The following is a 17,827-nucleotide window of genomic DNA, read 5'->3' as shown; positions in this document are numbered from 1 at the left end:
GTATGCACATGCACATCTGTGCTCACGGGTACGTGTATGTGTGTCTGTGCGTAGAAAAAGTCTTCAAGACTTGGCATTAGGAAATGAAAGACCGCAATCTCTGATTGGTATGAAATAAATGAGATGCGCCCCACAACGGCCCAGCTCAGAGAGGTTCTCCAGCCCACAGAGAAAGCAGGAAAAACACAGGTGAAGCCTCAGAGATCAGAGTCTGAGGAGAGCCAGGCAGCTAGGCCTTGTAAGCCAGAGTCCCAGGGTGGAGAGAGCTCCGCATGCACACAGAGAGAACTGTAGAGGCCTGTAGAGAGTCCCTTGACTATTCAGTGGACTGCAGACCCACACAAGCATGTGAAAAAACTATCCGGGACTGCATAAAGAACCACCCAAGGTTAGAGGGAACAGTGCCTATTCCCACCAGACATCACTGACCAAGCACTGAGCAGAGAACTCAGAGAGGTCATGACTCAATAGAGCAAAGTCAGATGCTTTAGCTCAGGGGTCCCCAAACTTTTTACACAGAGGGCCAGTTCACTGTCTCTCAGACTGTTGGAGGGCTGGACTATAAAAAAAACTATGAACAAATCCCTATGCACAATGCACATATCTTATTTTAATATAAAAAAAACAAAACGGAAACAAATACAATATTTAAAGTAAAGAACAAGTAAATTTAAATCAACAAACTGACCAGTATTTCAATGGGAACTATGGGCCTGCTTTTGGCTAATGAGATGGTCAATGTGCTCTTCTCTTTGATCACCAATGAAAGAAGTGCCCCTTCTGGAAGTGCGGCGGGCCAGATAAATGGCCTCAGGGGGCCGCATGTGGCCCGCAGGCCGTAATTTGGGGACCCCTGTTTTAGCTACAGAGTAAATATGGCTCTGGTCCTCCCCCAAATATCTTTTTATTATTATTATTATTGATTTATTTTTAGAAAGACAAAGAGGAAGGGGGAGAAATGGAGTAGAAGGGAAGCATTCATTTGCTGTTCCACTTAGTTGTGCATTAATTGATTGCTTCCCATGTGTGCTCTGACTGGGAATCAAACCTGAAACCTTGATGTTTTGGGACAATGCTCTAACCAACTGAACTAACCAGTCCTAGACAATCTTAAAAGCAAGACCCAAAAGGATAAAACTGTTTTCAATTAACTTAGCTGTATCCCAGAACTAAGTTTAAAAATATAAAAATACTCTATAAGGTAAAATTCACAGTATCACACAGCCAAAAATTATCAAATAGGTAAAGAAGCAAAACAAAAAATTTATAAAGAGAAAAACCAACCCATCAAATCCAACCAAAAACTGACAGAAGTGATAGAATTAGTTGACAAAGATGCTGAAAGAACTATACAGAATGCTTCTTGACTTATGATGAGGATATGTCCCAATAAACCCATTAGAAGTTGAAAATATCACACATTGAAAATGCAGTTAATACACCTAAACTTGTGAACATAGCTTAGCCTAGCCTACCTTAAACATGTTCAGAACAAAACCTCCACTGAAACGCTGGTAACAGAGTGCACCGCAGAGCATCAGTTGTTTCCCCTCATGACCACATGGCTGATGGGGGCTGTGGCCGGCCGCCACTGCCCAGCATCAGGAGAGTATGGTACCGTGCATCACTAGCCCAGGAAAAAGACAAAATTCAAAATTCTAAGTTTTGCTTCTACTAAATGTTTATTGCTTTTACACCATCATAAAGTTGAAAAATTCTAAATCAAACCATCATAAGCTGAGGACTGTCTGTAGTTGTATTCCACATATTCAAGAAGTTAAATAGAGACACAGGTAATATATATACAGTTCACTCTTGAACACATGGATTTGAGCTGTGCATGTTCACTTATACATAGATTTTTTTCAATAAATATGCAAAATAAGGATTCAACCAACCATGTATGCAGAGTACTGACTGTATGCATTCATCATTCTACACCATTTTACATAGTGTCTTGCACATCCATGGATAGAGGATGAAGGTGGTCCTGGAGAAAATCTCCTGTAGATATTGAGGGAGGATGACAGTTATGATTTTGGGGAATCAAAAGTTATACGTGGATTTTCAACTGGGCAGGGCCTCAGTGCCCTTAACTCCCATGTTGTTCAAAGGTCAACTGTATATAAAAAAGATGTAAATCAAACTTCTAGAGATGAAAACTACAATGTCTGTGATGGAAAATACTCTGGATGCCATTAACAACACAAAATACTATAGAAAGAAAAGGTTATTTAAATTGAAAATACAGCAAAAGAAACTATCCAAAAATCAAACAAAGAAAACAATGTATCTAAAGAATAAATTAAATGAGCATCAGTGATCTGAGTGAAAACTTCAGGCGAGCTAACATAAGGATATTCAGGGCACAGGAAAGGGAGGAGAGTTGGCAGGAGGAGCAGGGAAAGAATCTGAAGAATGGTTTAAAATATTCTAGACACGAGGAAGACTGTACACCCACAAATACGGGAAGCCTAATACACCCTAACACACAATTGTGAAGAAAATTTCACCATAGCAAATCACAATCAAATTGCTCAAAACCAGTAATAAAGAAAAAAATCTTAAAAAGCATTCCCGAGGAAAGAAAACATGCTGCATACAGAGGATGACAGGAATAAAAATTCTGGTTGAGAGCACAAACAGTACACAACGAAAAGATCTTCGATCAACACTTTAAAATACTAAAAGAAAAACACTGTCAACCTCAAATTTTATATACAGTATATACCCTTTTAAGAGCAAAGGTAACACAAAAATACTTTCAGATATACAAAAACTGAAATAATTCATCATCACAAAAACAACACTAGAAGAAATGTTAAAGGAAGTTCTTCAGGGAAAAGAAAAATGATACAAGAGGGAAATCTGGATCTACACAAAAATAAAAAGAACAGAAAATACTACCTGGTTAAATACATGAGACTTTTTCCTTATAATTAAAATTTATTTAAAAGATAATGGACTGTTTAAATAAAAATAACTACATACTGTGGGGTTTAAAACACAGATAAAAGTAAAACATATAAAGGCCAAGAGGAGGAGAAATCAAAGTATACTGGTATAAGGTTCTTATGCTATATATGAAGTAGTAAATATCAGTTGAATGTAGACTGTGATAAGTTACAGATGAACACTGTACTCCATCTAAAGCAACAAAAACAAAAAAACCCATGGTCAATAAACAAAAGAGATAAATTAGGATGATTAAAAATAATCCAAGAAGAGCAGGGGGAAAAAAAAAAACAGAAAAAGAAAGGAAAGAACAGATGGAACAATAGAAAGCAAATAGCGATACAACAGAGTTAAACCTAAAGATATCAATGAACATATTGCATAATGTGAGTGTTCTAAAACACCCCAATTTATATGTAGAGATTGCCAGATTGGATACAAGGGTAAAACACAACAATTTTTGCACATAAGAAACACACTTTAAACATAAGGACACTGACACTAATAGGTTAATAGTAAAAAGATGAAAATAGATATACATGGTAACACAAGTCAAGAAGACACACCATGGTATTACAAAAGTATACTGCTATCAGAGAACATAGATTTCAGAGCAAAGAATATTATCAGGGATAAAGAAGTTCATTTCATAATAATAAATCCAGATGATATAAAAATCCTAAGTATTTATTTCCCACTAATAGCTCTTCAGATGCAAGAAGCAAAAACAGAAAAATAAGTAGAAACAGACAAATCCAAAGTTACAGTCAGAGATTTCAGTGCCCCCTTTTCAATAATTAGTAAAACAAGTGGGCAGATTATAACAAGGAATATAGTCTTGTTTAACTAACCAATTAACCAACTTGGCCTGATTAATACTTACAGAACACTCCACCCAACTAAAATAAAATATACATTCTTCTCAAGTAAACCTAAACATTTACCAAGACAAACTTTTGGCCATAAAACAAATCCTGGGTATATTCTCTGACTGCAATGGAATTAAATTAGAAATCACTAACAAAAAGATTTCTGAAAAACCTCCCAATATTATTAAATAAATATTTCACTTCTAAATAACCATTGGTTAATGAAAAAATCTAAAAAAAAATTAGAAAGTATTTTGAACTGAATGAAAATACAACATATCAAAATTTGTAGGATGGCACTAAAGCAGTATTTAAGGAAAAATTCATAGCAATAAACAGCTATTATAAAATAGAAAATAAGTATCAATCAATTTGGCTTCCACCTTAAGAAATTAGGTGAAAAGCAAATTAAATTCAAAATAAGGAGAATAAAGAAATTAACAAAGTTCAAGGCAAAAATCAATAAAATAAAAAGTAGAACAACAACAGAGAAAAAGCAATGAAACCAAAAGCAGGTTCTTTGAGAAGGTCAATAAAATTGATAAACTTTTAGCAAGATTATCAGGAAAAAAATGAAAGGTGACAAATTACCAATATTAGGAATAAGAGAAGTGACATCATTACAAATTCTACAAATTTATAAAGGAATAAAAAGTGGTTCATCCCAGGAACATAAGGTTAGGTTAACAATCACCATAGTAAGAAACTAAAAAGGGAAGATCATATCATCATCACAATAGATGCAGAAAAAAATCATATGATAAAATCCAACAATTACTCTTGACAAAAACTCTCAGCAAGCTAGGAATAGAAAGAACAACTCTCAAAATTAAAAAAGACATCTACAGTTAATATACTGAATGCTTTGCTCTCATAATCAGAAACAAAGTAAGAATGTTCACATGAATATCCTTCTATTCAACATTGTCATGGAGGTTCTAACCAGTGAGATATTTATTATTACATAATAAAGTTAGAAAGAAAAATAAAAGACTGAAGAGTAAGAAGAAAACAGATGACATGATTGTGTAAAAAAAATCCAATTTAATCTACAAAAAAAAAAAACCCTACTAGAACTAAAAAACAAGTTTAGGAAGGTTATAGGATATGAGATCAATATATAAAAATCAATTGTATTTCTATATATTAACAATGAAAACCTAGAAATTGAAATAAATATAATTAACATCAAAAATACAAAATATTTAGAGAGAAAGCTACCAAAAAGATATAATATGTGTACACTGAAAACTATAACATTGCAAAGAGAAAATTTAAAGATCTAAATGGAGAGATAAACCTTGTTCATGGGTCAGAAGATTCTTTTTTTTAAGAATAATCTTTGTTTTAGAAATTAATTTATTCATTTAGAGAGGAGAGAGAGAAAGAGAGAGAGAGAGAGAAAGAGAGAGAGAGAGAGAGAGAGCAGGGAAGAGCAGGAAGCATCAACTCCCATATGTACTTTGACCAGGCAAGCCCAGAGTTTCAAACCAGCAACTTCAGTGTTCCAGGTTGATGCTTTATCCACTGCGCCACCACAGGTTCAGGCCAGGTGGTAAAATTCAGTATTTTTTAAATCCCTATTTCTCCAAATTGATCTATATATTCAGTGCTATTTCAAGCAAAATTCTAATAAACTTTTGTGTATGTGTAGAAATTAACAAGCAGATTCTCAAAGTCACATGGATATGAAGGACACAGAAATATGAAGGACACAGAAAGCCAAAACAACTTAGAAAAAAGAGCGAAGTTGAAGGGCTAACGCTATCTGATCTCAAGATTTACTATAAAGCTACAGTAATTAATATAATATAATAATGCCATCAGCAGACAATGAGTCAATGTAACAGAATAGAACATCCAGAAATTAATCCAGATACATGACAACAATTTTTTTTTACAGAGATGGAGAGAGAATTCAATGAAAAATAGTTTTCAACCAAAAATACTTGAACAAATGGATATCTATATACAAAAACAAAGTACTCCGTCTCTTCTACCATATACAAAAAGGCATGCTGATCATAGCTCTAACTCTAATACCTAAAACTATAAAACTTACTACAGCAAACATACAATAAAATCTTTATAATGTTCAATTAAGCCATATTTTTTAAAAATAATTACAGCAAAAGCATAAATCTTAAAAGAAAAACTGATAAATTAGATCATCAAAATTAAAATCTGCTGCTGTTTCAAAGACATTGTCAGGAGAATGAAATTTCAAGCCATATCCTGGAAGAAAATATTTACAATTCATATATTGATAAAGGACTTGTATCCATAATATATCAACTATTCCCAAAAATCAATAAGAAAACAAACAACCTAATGAAGAAATGAGTAAAATATTTGCATTACACACATCATCAAAGAAAACACAGGAATTGCAAATAAGTACATAAAAAAACTCTCAGCATCACAGTCAATAGGGAAATACAAATTAAAACCAGAGTTAAATACCACAGCATACCTCTAAGAGTGGTTAAAATGAAAAAGTCTGTCATTCCGGCCCTGGCCAGTTGGCTCAGCGGTAGAGCGTTGGCCTGGCGTGCAGGGGACCAGGGTTCGATTCCCGGCCAGGGCACATAGGAGAAGCGCCCATTTGCTTCTCCACCCACCCCCCTTCCTCTCTGTCTCTCTCTTCCCCTCCCGCAGCCAAGGCTCCATTGGAGCAAAGATGGCCCGGGCGCTGGGGATGGCTCTGTGGCCTCTGCCTCAGGCACTAGAGTGGCTCTGGTCGGCAAAGCGACGCCCCAGAGGGGCAGAGCATCGCCCCCTGGTGGGCAGAGCGTTGCCCCCTGGTGGGCGTGCCGGGTGGATCCGGGTCGGGCGCATGTGGGAGTCTGTCTGACTGTCTCTCTCCGTTATGAAGCAACAGAATCTTTCATACACTGCTGCTAGGATGTAAAATGGAACAACCACTTTGTAAAACTATTTGGGAGTTTCCTAAAAATCTAAGCACAGATCTACCATGATTCAGCTATTCCATTCCCAAGAGAAAAGAGAGCATATCTCCACAGAAAAACTTATAGATGACTACTGACAACAGCCTTATCTGCAATACTCCAAAACTGGAAACAACCCAGACACCCATCAGCAAGTCCACATGGATAAACCAATTGTGGTACAGCCATACAATAGACTAGTACTTGGCATTATAAAGCAATTAATTATTCACATATAAACACAAATGAATCTCAAAATAATTATGCTGACTGAAAGTCAGACAAAAATAAATACATGATGTATAATTATATAAAACTCTAGAAAATGCAAACTAATCTAAAGTAAGAGAAAGAATATCAGTGGTTGTCGGGGGAGATAAAGCCCAGGGTGAGAGCGAGTGACCAAGGTGCCCTGAGAACAATTTGGGGGAGATGATGGATACATTCATTTTCTGGATGTAAGGGATAGTTTCATGGATGGATAGATACATCAAAACTTAGCAAACTACACTTTAAATAGGTACAGTTATTGTATGCCAACTATATCTCAGCAAAGCTGTTAAAAATAAGAAATCCCATCAAAGTCCAAGAAGATTAATGTGCCATATCCTTAAATTATTGCTTCAAATAAAGTAGTAGTAATAGTAATAGTATCAGCAGAAGCTAATGTTTATTGAGTACTGTGTCAGGCATCCTCTGGAGCACTTTAGATGAGCTTACTTTTATTACTGAGAACCACCCTGTTGTTATAGGAAGTAGGCACTATTATGACATCTCCTAGATGATGACTGGCTTAATTCACTTAGACTAATATCTTCAAGGTTCATTCATATTGCAGCAGGTATCAGAACTGCCTTCTCTTGTAAGTCTGAATAGTATTCTATTGTATCTGCATACCACAATTTGTTTATCTGTTCCTCTGTTGATAGGCATTGGATTGTTTCTACTTTTCGGCTATTGTGAATTACATTGCAGTGAACATGGATGTACCCTACTTTCAGTTCTTTTAGGTATATACCCAGAAGAGGATTATATAGTAATTCTATGTTTACTTTTTAAAATAATTTTGAGAATAACCTCACCCTCCCATTCCTAAATTGTAGTCCACAGAGTGAACTTCCTAGAAGACAAATCTGATCATATCACTGCAAGGTTTAAAATTCCTTAACAGTTTCCTAATTGACTTTAGGGTGAAATTCAGATTCCTCAACATAGCAGGTCCTTCCCAGATAAATCCATCCTACCCCAGGTCCCCCATTTCCGAGGACCTCGCAGCCTCCTCTAAGGTTCCACGCACCTTGCACACATAGTGCCTCTTCTAGCATTTCCCTCATTAATTATTAATGTTTGCTTTTTCTATCTTCCTCATGGGGCTATAAGCTACTTAATAATAAGAATCATATTTTTATTCCTCTTGTATCTCCAATACCTTTCCACAGTGCCTAGTACGCAGGAGAAACTTGATACGTGTTTGTTAAATGAATGAACACCAGCTCAGCTGTTCAAAAAAAAGAAAAAAAAATATTGGCTTTCTGTGAAATAAGCAAAGTAACAGAGGAAATAGAATATAAGTTAAATATATGTGTGTGTATAATGCACATACAGACTATATATGTGTATATGTATGCATTTAATGAAAAAAAAAACTCTTATTCTTATATGTAACCTGAAGCCATTCAAATGTTAGTTTCCATTTTCAGTCTTAAGCTCCTTACCACGCAATCTGGAGGCTCTGCTAAGTGCAGCGGAGCAAGAGAGGCCAAGCACCCACAGCCTCCTTGCCTGTCAGACACAGTACCAGAAAGAGGCTAATATCCGGGGCCTCTCTGCTGAAAAGTATCACACGTCTGTGCAGGGTCTGGGCCTTTGATTTTACGAACATGACACACAAGAAATATCTTTTTGCATCTGGGACTAGGAATCTGTTGTAACTTCTTGATTAAAGGTTTAATAAGCTCCTGTTTTATATTCATAAACAGTCCAAAAGTAATAATCAAATATTAATAATAATCACTGTGTAGTAATAAGATATTAGAAGAGTGCTTCGGCATGCAGCTAAACTTGATGGAAGACGATGGGCAGAGGCTTCCCTGAAGCAACAGTTCAAGCCAAAATAAATGAAATGACAGTTTCTAACTGCTGTGCACACTAGATGACTGCTGGATTTTTTTTTTTTTTTTTTTTTGAGCCTGCCCAACCAAGGTCTCACAATTATACTATCAGTACTAAAATTAGATGAAAGTTTCATGATTCCTTGAAGTCGTGCCATTAAACAAACCACATCTAATCTTATACATATGAGATGATAGCCTGTTGACATTTGCCCAGAGTTTATCAGAGAAACCAGCTTTTCCCCCCCTTATTTCAAAGGGCAACTAAGAACTGAAAGAAAGCTATTAGGCCTCTTCTACCTGTGGTAAGATAGAGTCACTTCCAACTTTGTCTATCCTCCTTGGTAATGGAAAACATCATTATTTCCCCAAAAGATTGAGACTTTCCTGGAGTACTGCTGCTGGGGAAAACTGTCACGGAGCTCAGCTCGTGACTGAGCTTTCAGTTCCTGAGCTGGTGCTGAAAGGGAGGGCTGCCCACAGTCCCGGCCAGGTAACTGCAAGGAGTGACAGGTCTTGCAGGTAATATCCAAGTAAACAAAACAGACTCCTTCCAAGCCAAATGCATTCTTCACGGGCCTAAATGAGCAAGCCCAGGGAATATCCCAGCCTGCACACCAGGAGCATTAGAGATCAGCACAAACTCTGGGTGAAATACTTTGCCTACTTTAGAAACAAAATGTTTCTTTAAGAGTAAGAATCACAACAGCAGGAGATACACTGATAAAAAAGTATATCAAGAATCAATTTCTAAGCATGGAGAATTTTATAGTCTGGTCACTGAGAACTCAGAATTAAAGAAAATATATTGGTGCTAAATGTGGAATTCTTCTTACATAACCATTTAAAGGGTTAAATTTCAATTGTTCAATTCCAGAAAAATCTAAGATCTATGATAACCAACACCTCAAATGCACTTCAAATTTCCTTAACCCTGAATCATGTAATCAGGTTGGATTTGCATAGCCTAATTTCTTAACTGGGGCCATGCAGACAGCCTTTAAATAGCACTTTTAAAACTGATCTGAGAAGTGTATCTCCTTCTCATAACAAAACTGAAGCACAAAAGAGGGCATTCATTATCTGATGGACATGAGGGTAAGTAAAGTCTGTTAAAGCCACTACAGGGACCTATGTGCTCAACTTTTTCTTTACTTTTTTTTCTTTAAAGAGAGGTGGGTGGGGAGACAGGGAGGGAGAAGGAGGTGAGAAATGAAAAGCATTAACTCATATTTGCATCACTTTAGTTGTTTATTGATTACTTCTCATACAAGCCTTGATGGGGGTGGAGGGTGGCAGCTTAAGCTAAGCCAGTGATCTTGGGCCCATACCAGAGACCTTGGGCTTCAAGCCAGCAACCTTTGGGCAAAAGCCAGCGACCTCTAGGCTCAAGCCAGCAACCTTGGAATCATGTCGATGATCCTGTGCTCAAGTCAGTGACCCTGAACTCAAGCTGGCTATACTTGGAGCTTAAAACCGGAAACCTCAACATTCTAGGTAGATGCTCTATCCACTGCACCATAATAGTCAGGCAAAAGAACATTCAATTTTCAAGTAGAATGTAATAAAATCATATATATTTTCTAACTGTATAGTTGTTAAGTTTTTCCTAATAATTTTTCAAGATCAAATGATTCCATTCTCCAATTTTACGTGCTTAAAAGCCCAAGTTAGAATATTTTCAAACAGGAATTATTATACTAGATTTGCTAAATTACTGAAGGTAGAGTTTCCTTTTAAAAATATATTATTTAATCATTTTAGAGAGGGGAGACAGAGAAGGGGGAGAAGCAGGAAGCATCAACTCCCATAAGTGCCTTGACCAGGCAAGCCCAGGGTTTCGAACCAGCAACCTCAGTGTTCCAGGTCAATGCTTTATCCACTGCGCTACCATGGGTCAGGCTGGTAGAATTTCTCTAGAAAAGAATATTTTAGGCCCTGGCCGGTTGGCTCAGCAGTAGAGCGTTGGCCTGGCGTGCGGGAGACCCAGGTTTGATTCCCGGCCAGGGCACACAGGAGAAGCGCCCATTTGCTTCTCCACCCTCCCCTCCTTCCTCTCTGTCTCTCTCTTCCCCTCCCGAAGCCGAGGCTCCATTGGAGCAAGGATAGCCCAGGTGCTGGGGATGGCTCCTTGGCCTCTGCCCCAGGCGCTAGAGTGGCTCTGGTCATGGCAGAGCGATGCCCCAGAGGGGCAGAGCATCACCCCCTGGTGGGCAGAGCGTTCCCCCTGGTGGGCGTGCCGGGTGGATCCCGGTCGGGCGCATGCGGGAGTCTGTCTGACTGTCTCTCCCCGTTTCCAGCTTCAGAAAATTAAAAAAATTAAAAAAAAAAGAATATTTTATATGAAACAGGACCAAAAAGAGTCAAACTCAAAAAAAATGTACGAAACAAGAAAATTAGTGAAGCTGAAGCAAAATTCAGCATCACTGACCACGAAAACCAAACTCGAGTACAAGTGAAATTGTAGAAAAAACAGAAAAAGAAGAAAGAAGTAGAAATGGTGAGAAGAATGTCAAGAAAAAGACACAGCAACTGGGAAGAGCAAAGATGACCATGGGGAGAAGAATGAAGACAATACAGCCAGAATAGTCCAGAACCCAAGCATGGACCAGTCCCCACCCACCTCAGATGCCCTGAGGGCAGCTCTGAACCACAGAACATTCATGATGGAAATGCCCAAACATAAAGATTTGCTGAATTATCTCTGTATACTCTAATATACAGTTGACTCCTGAACAAGGTGGGGGTTAGGTCAGCAACTTCACATACAATTGAAAATAGTACAACTTTTGACTTCCCTAAAACTTCAAGTTGTCTCTTGGTAACTGTGGGGGATTGGTTCCATGACCTCTGTGGGTACCAATATCCATGGACACTCAAGTCCCCTATATAAAATAGCATCAATTGGCCCTGCCCGGTTGGCTCAATGGATACTGTCGGCCCAGAATACAGATATCTGAGGTTCAATCCCCAGTCAGGGCACACAGGAGAAGCAAGCATTTGTTTCTCTCCCCTCTCTCTTCCCCTCTTTCTCTCTTCCCTTCTCACAGCCAGTGGCCAGACTGGTTTGAGTGTCGGCCCTCAGCACTGAGAATAGCTCAGCTGGCCCAGTGTCACCCTTAGATGCTAAAAATAGCTCAGCTGATTGAGCATCAGCCCAAGACAGGAGCTGCCAGGTGGATTCTAGTTGGGGTGCATGCGGGAGTCTCTCACTATCTCCTCTCCCCTCACTAAAAATAAATAAACAAATAAATATATACATACATAAAATGGCATCAACCAAGGAATATAGTTGGCCCTCCAAATCTGTAGACTCCCAACCATGGATTGAAAATAGTACAGGTATGTATTGGAAAAAACATCCATATATATGTGGACCTGCACAGTACAAACCTGTGTTGTTCAAGGATCAACTGTAATGTGAACATCATGCATAAAATCCATTCGCTTCCAAGAAGACAAGTGTAAAAATATACTGCTAACAAAAATTAAGGGACCAGGGAACGTGCAGATAACTCCAGCACTTTCAGCCTTTTGTATAGTGCATTTCCACCAATGAAATAAAAGTTGGTTTTGCATCTCATTTGCACAGTCGAACAACTTTCTTTGACTTGGCGTTTGCTTTTCTGATGTTCTTGTTTAATAAAAAAAAAATCAAATGCTTCTTTTTTTTTTTATCACATATTCATTTTGAAATATCCCCTAATTTTTGTGAGCAGTATATACCTTTCCAGTTCTTACCTTGTTCCGTGGCCAGGGTTTGGTGAGTGGTACATACAGATGACAAGCGTGAGAGAGATCGTATATGCCTATGGGGCTGTTTTATTGCCTGTACTTGCTGGGACAGGACCTGGATTATCAGATTTATGTATAGTCAGTGCTTTGTACCCTAGGGGTAAGGATTTAGGAGTAAGCTCTGAGAGCTGTAAGTAAATATTTGGTGTCAATGACAACTCTCACTCTTTGCTGCTAAAACATATGTATATATCCAGAAAGTAAACAATTTTTCTCATCAGTTGATGATTAAAATAAAACATTTATATTTAACTTGAGTCTGTTCATTAACACACCAAATTAACAAATGAGGTGGCATCATATAAACTATGACAGTAAAATACAGGTAGACTACAAAGAATGCCATAAGGCGCCTCCAGCTTACTTACCCATCACTCACTGTTTTGTTGCATTTGTCCTTTGATTATACAGCTTTGAATGCACATAGGACAACAAACAGCCCTTGAAAAAGAGTTGTATCTGAAATTAAATGTCCCTGGAGGATAGCTACCAAGATTATACCACATATGTTCTATGTAGCCTCAAGTGGTGGACTCAGAACCAGAAGATGAGAATTAGAAGATACATTCAGCGCAGCTTCAGAGTATCCAGTAATGTGATGTGATGAAGTGGTAGAGAGAAATAGTGACTATCTCATCTCATTCTCAGGCTAATGAGATTCTGATAAGGAAACTGAGGATCAGAGAGTTAAGGGTGTTGCCCAGGGTTACAGAGCACGTGTGCTACAGCCAGGATGCTGAGATCCACCAAATTCAAAAGCTGAGGGCTTTCTGCCACTCTAGCAGCTCTCACAGGTTTCTGGTCTTCAGAGAAGGTCAAGCAGGGGTGGGCCGACCACAGGTTAGCAGCACAGGGGCTGTATGTATCAAGTGGTGAGACACAGATGTTAACTAAAAATCCCTTTTTGCCCTGAGATGCTACAATTCTTCTACCAAAGCACACTGTTTGCATCTCCTTTCACCCCTTCTGTTTGGCTGAGGCAAACCCTACAGGAGGTTTCTCCGGCTTTTCCAGCTCTTCAACTAAGGCTCTCCCATGTGGAACGCGGGCTTCTTTCTATGTCCTTCATTTTAACGTGAGAGATCAGGCTTAGATATCAGGAATGGAGGGAAAAACAAGAGTCAAGGAACCTGAGCCCACCTATGAAACCTCTGAAATTAGGAGGGAAAAAAAATAAGATGCGTATCTTCCTACATCAACAAAACTTTGCATTCACACAAGAGAAACTAGAATGAACACATAAACTGTGTATCATATCATCTAATACAGGAAAGATTAAACGCACTCACTGCCTCATTTTTATAACAGATAAACGACCTGGAAGTGTGTGGATTTCTGCTCCTGCTGCATCTGGCAGAACCAAAAGACTGGTCCAACTCAGAGGATACAAGGTTCATGCAAAGGTGCTAGTGTCACCAGCAAGGAGGAGGAAAAGTTTAAACTAACAGCATTCTAAGAGAATGAAGACAATTGATTAAAGATGTGAAAAGAAGGAGCATGATCCCATGGAAAGGTCACAGACCTGGGATCCCCGCCCTGCTGAGTGGCCTTGAGCAAGCCCCTCAGCTACTCCAACATAAAAGAGATAAACTCTCAAATACTGTAAGTCCTAAATTTTACTTAAAATCTGAAATCTATGCCTGACTTTTGGTGATACGGTAGATAAAGCATTGACCTGGAATGCTGAGGTCGCCAGTTTGAAACCCTGGGCTTGCCCAGTCAAGGCACATACAAGAAGCAACTACTACGACTTGATGTTTCCTGCTCCTCTTCCCTGCCTTTATCTCTATCTCCTCTCTCTAAATTCAATAAATAAAATCTTTTTAAAAATCTCGACCCTGGCCAGCTGTCTCAGTGGTAAAGCATTGGCCCAGTGTGTCAATGTCCCAGGTTTGAATCCTGGTCAGGGCACACAGGATAAGCGACCATCTGCTTCTCCTCTCCTACCCCTCCCCCACAGCCATGGCTTGATTGGTTCCAGTGAATTGGCCCCTGGCCCTCAGGATGGCTCTGTGGCCTCTGCCTCGGGTGCTAAAAATAGCTCATTTGTGGAGCAACAAAGTGACACCCCAGATGGGCAGGGCATCTCCCCATAAGTGTTTGCTGGGTAGATCCCGATTGGAGGGCATACGGGAGTCTTTCAGCCTCCCATCGTCTCACTTACTTAAAAAATATGATCTGAAATTATTACTATGATCAGTCTTTAGCTCTGAGTCTCAGAAAAACTTTTATTAAATTATTTTTAACTTTAAAGATTAGAAGAAACTGGCACATTAATTCTAAATATTCACACTCATTTTCAAAGTCAAATTTATTATTATGGTATCAAAATTCAACCTTAGTCAATTTCACAATTAGTTGGTCTCACAACCATTTTAAATATCTTCATGAAAAGAGGTTTGCCAGCCCTGGCCGGGTGGCTCAGTGGTAGAGCATCAGCCCAGTGTGTGGAAGTCCCAGGTTCAGTTCCCAGTCAGAGCACACAGGAGAAACAACCATTTGCTTCTCTTCCCCTCTCTCTTTCTTTCTCTTCCCCTCCCACAGCATGGCTCGACTGATTCAAGCACATTGGCCCTAGGCACTGAGGATGGCTCTATGGAGCCTTCACGTCAAGCGCTAATAATAGCTCGGTTGCAAGCATGGCTCCAGCTGGGCAGAACATCAGCCCCAGACTGAGATCACCAGGTGGATCCCAGCTGGGGCACATGCAGGAGTCTGTCCCTCTGTCTCCTCTCCTCTCACTTAAAAATAAATAAATAAATAAAAGAGGTTTGCCAAATTTACTTATTAAAAATATTTCCATTGTTTTTTCCTGAGCCATAAAATCCTTAAAATAATATCTTTTCCATAGAATGTAGCTGATTTTTAGTTGGTGAAGGGCTGCAAATACTGGAGGTGCCTGCACATTTCATCTGTGCTGAGTCTTCTTTCTAGAGATTGAGGTTCCTGCCTATAGTTGATGTATATATACACCTGGACAAATTTATTAGAGACTGCTGAGCCGTCATCTGTCACAGTCCTAAGCGATTTCTAAGGGCAGGATAAAGCAACGGGCTTCATTCAGGTCAGAGCAAGATCCAGGATTAACAAAGGGATAATCAAGCAACACAACCAGCTGACTGCAAGGCATTAACAGATTTAGAGCATTAGGAACAAACAGTGCAAGGGGGAAGTATCTAAATTTAATTTAATAGGAATTCTGCAGCATATTCACTCTATACTTACTTTTTTCTAACATTTTCAAAGTCACATAAATGTGCTTTCTAAAATATATTTGTGTGTATATTATTTACCAGAAGATTCATTTTTCTATGCCTTAAAAATAGTCATGAATATTAAGAAATCATTAATATTTTAGCTATGGTAATAGTATTTAATGTGTTTTAAGAAAGGTGTTGTAGATACACACAAAGATTTTTTTGGATAATATATTTATATTATAATAGCAAAAATAATCTTCAAAATAAATAAATTGGCCATGAGTGGCTAGTCCTGAAATTAGGGAATGGGCAACTGAGGGTTCACTGGCTTTTCCCTTTTCCATTTGTTTACACTTTTCCGTAACCTTGTTTATGGTGGTTTTTGCCACACACCATAACTTCTTTTTATGTAGATGTAAATGTTGGTCCTTTTTTTATAGTCCTTCTGGGTTTAAAATCATATTTAGAAAGGCTTTCACTAAACCAAGATTATTTTTTAAATTCTTCCATGGCTGCTTCTAGCACTTTTACGATTTCATTTATAAGTATTTAAATCTTTATTTCACGTAAGATTTGTCTTGGCATAAGATATGAGGAATGGTCCAACCTTTTCCAAGAGGACTACCCATTAGTCCCACTAACAGTTACGGAATGATCTATAACCTATCTTCACTGATTTGAAATGCCACCTGTACCTTACATTCTATTTCCATATGCACTGGGTCTACAGACTCATTATTCTAATCTACTGATCTGTTTCTTCATGAATCAGTAACACACTGTCTTAAATACTGCACACTTTAAAATGTATTTTACGATCTGTAAAGGGCTAGTTCTTCCTTATGCTCCTTCATATTACTCCTGGCTATACTTGATTATTTCTCCATATAACTTATGATAAGGTTATTTTGTTTAAAATAATATTTTTTTACAATTATTACATTTATAGTTTAATGTAGATAAAATTGATGCGTTTATGATGTTTAGTCTTCTCATCCAAAAAACAAAACAAAACATGAATGCCTTTCTATTTCTTATATCTTTTTTGAGGAAGACTTTTTTTTTTAGTTTTTAAAGAAATTTTATTTTTAATCATTCTATCTTTTATTAATGTTACTGCAATTAGATCTTCCACTATATATTCTAACAGGTAATTATTTGTTTCTATGTAAGCTACTTATGTATATCAGTATTTCTATAGGTTAAAGTGTAAGTGGTTATTGTTTGTCATGATTTTTCATTTGATCCCATAAAGTATCCTATATGTACAATCATATCATTTGATAATACTGATGATTTTACTGTTTCTTCCAATTTATATACTCCTATACTCTTTATTGAACTATATTCATGGCAAACGTAAAGTTAAGTAATGTTTTGGCATGACATTAGTCTGTGGGACTGGGACAGATTAAAGAAGCATTCATATATACCTATCTATTTAAAAATTATAGTAATGAATTAATATTGAATTGTGCCAGATACCTTTATCATTTACAAAGAGATCTGTGTATGTCTCCTTAAACCCAACATGGTAAAATATATTAGCAGTTTCCCAAATATTAAGCCATCATTGCAATTCTAAAATAAGGCCAACTTGATTTCTCCTCCAATATTTTGTTACTTACCTTTTATATTTACATATATTATCATATAACTTTTATCTATTACATACTTAATTGATAAAATTAACAATTTTGCATATTTGCTTTATATGTATATATGTACGTATATATCATATATGTGTGTGTGTTTGCTTAACCACATAAAAACAAATTGACTTCACATTTCTTTTCCAAATATTTCACTGAGCATCTCCTAGCTATAAGTACACTGTTTCAAATAACCACATATCAATATCACATTTTAAAAAATAATACTTTCCTAATAGCATCCAATATCTCACTCACATGTAATTTGCTTAATTGTCCTCAAAACATCTTTTAAAT

The 17,827-nt window shown here is 37.6% G+C and overlaps 1 protein-coding gene across 2 annotated transcripts in view; it reads right to left on the bottom strand.

The window, feature by feature from the left end:
• Positions 1–17,827, bottom strand: part of SH3GL2 (SH3 domain containing GRB2 like 2, endophilin A1) — a 263,678-nt gene that overhangs the window by 94,988 nt on the left and 150,863 nt on the right. Inside the window, exon 1 of one of the 2 annotated variants that reach the window (XM_066368228.1) lies at positions 1,476–1,499. The exons of the other annotated variant lie outside the window; for it this stretch is intronic. Coding sequence (XP_066224325.1) covers positions 1,476–1,484 — 9 coding nt within the window. The 5' untranslated portion in view covers positions 1,485–1,499. Of the gene's footprint in view, positions 1–1,475; positions 1,500–17,827 lie in introns of those variants that run through there. 2 annotated transcript variants of the gene reach the window in all.

This window comes from Saccopteryx leptura, chromosome 2 (genome assembly GCF_036850995.1).
Source record: "Saccopteryx leptura isolate mSacLep1 chromosome 2, mSacLep1_pri_phased_curated, whole genome shotgun sequence".
Lineage (NCBI taxonomy): Eukaryota > Metazoa > Chordata > Mammalia > Chiroptera > Emballonuridae > Saccopteryx > Saccopteryx leptura.
The sequence above is the reverse complement of the archived record's forward strand: the minus strand, read 5'-3'. Positions and strand labels throughout refer to the sequence as shown.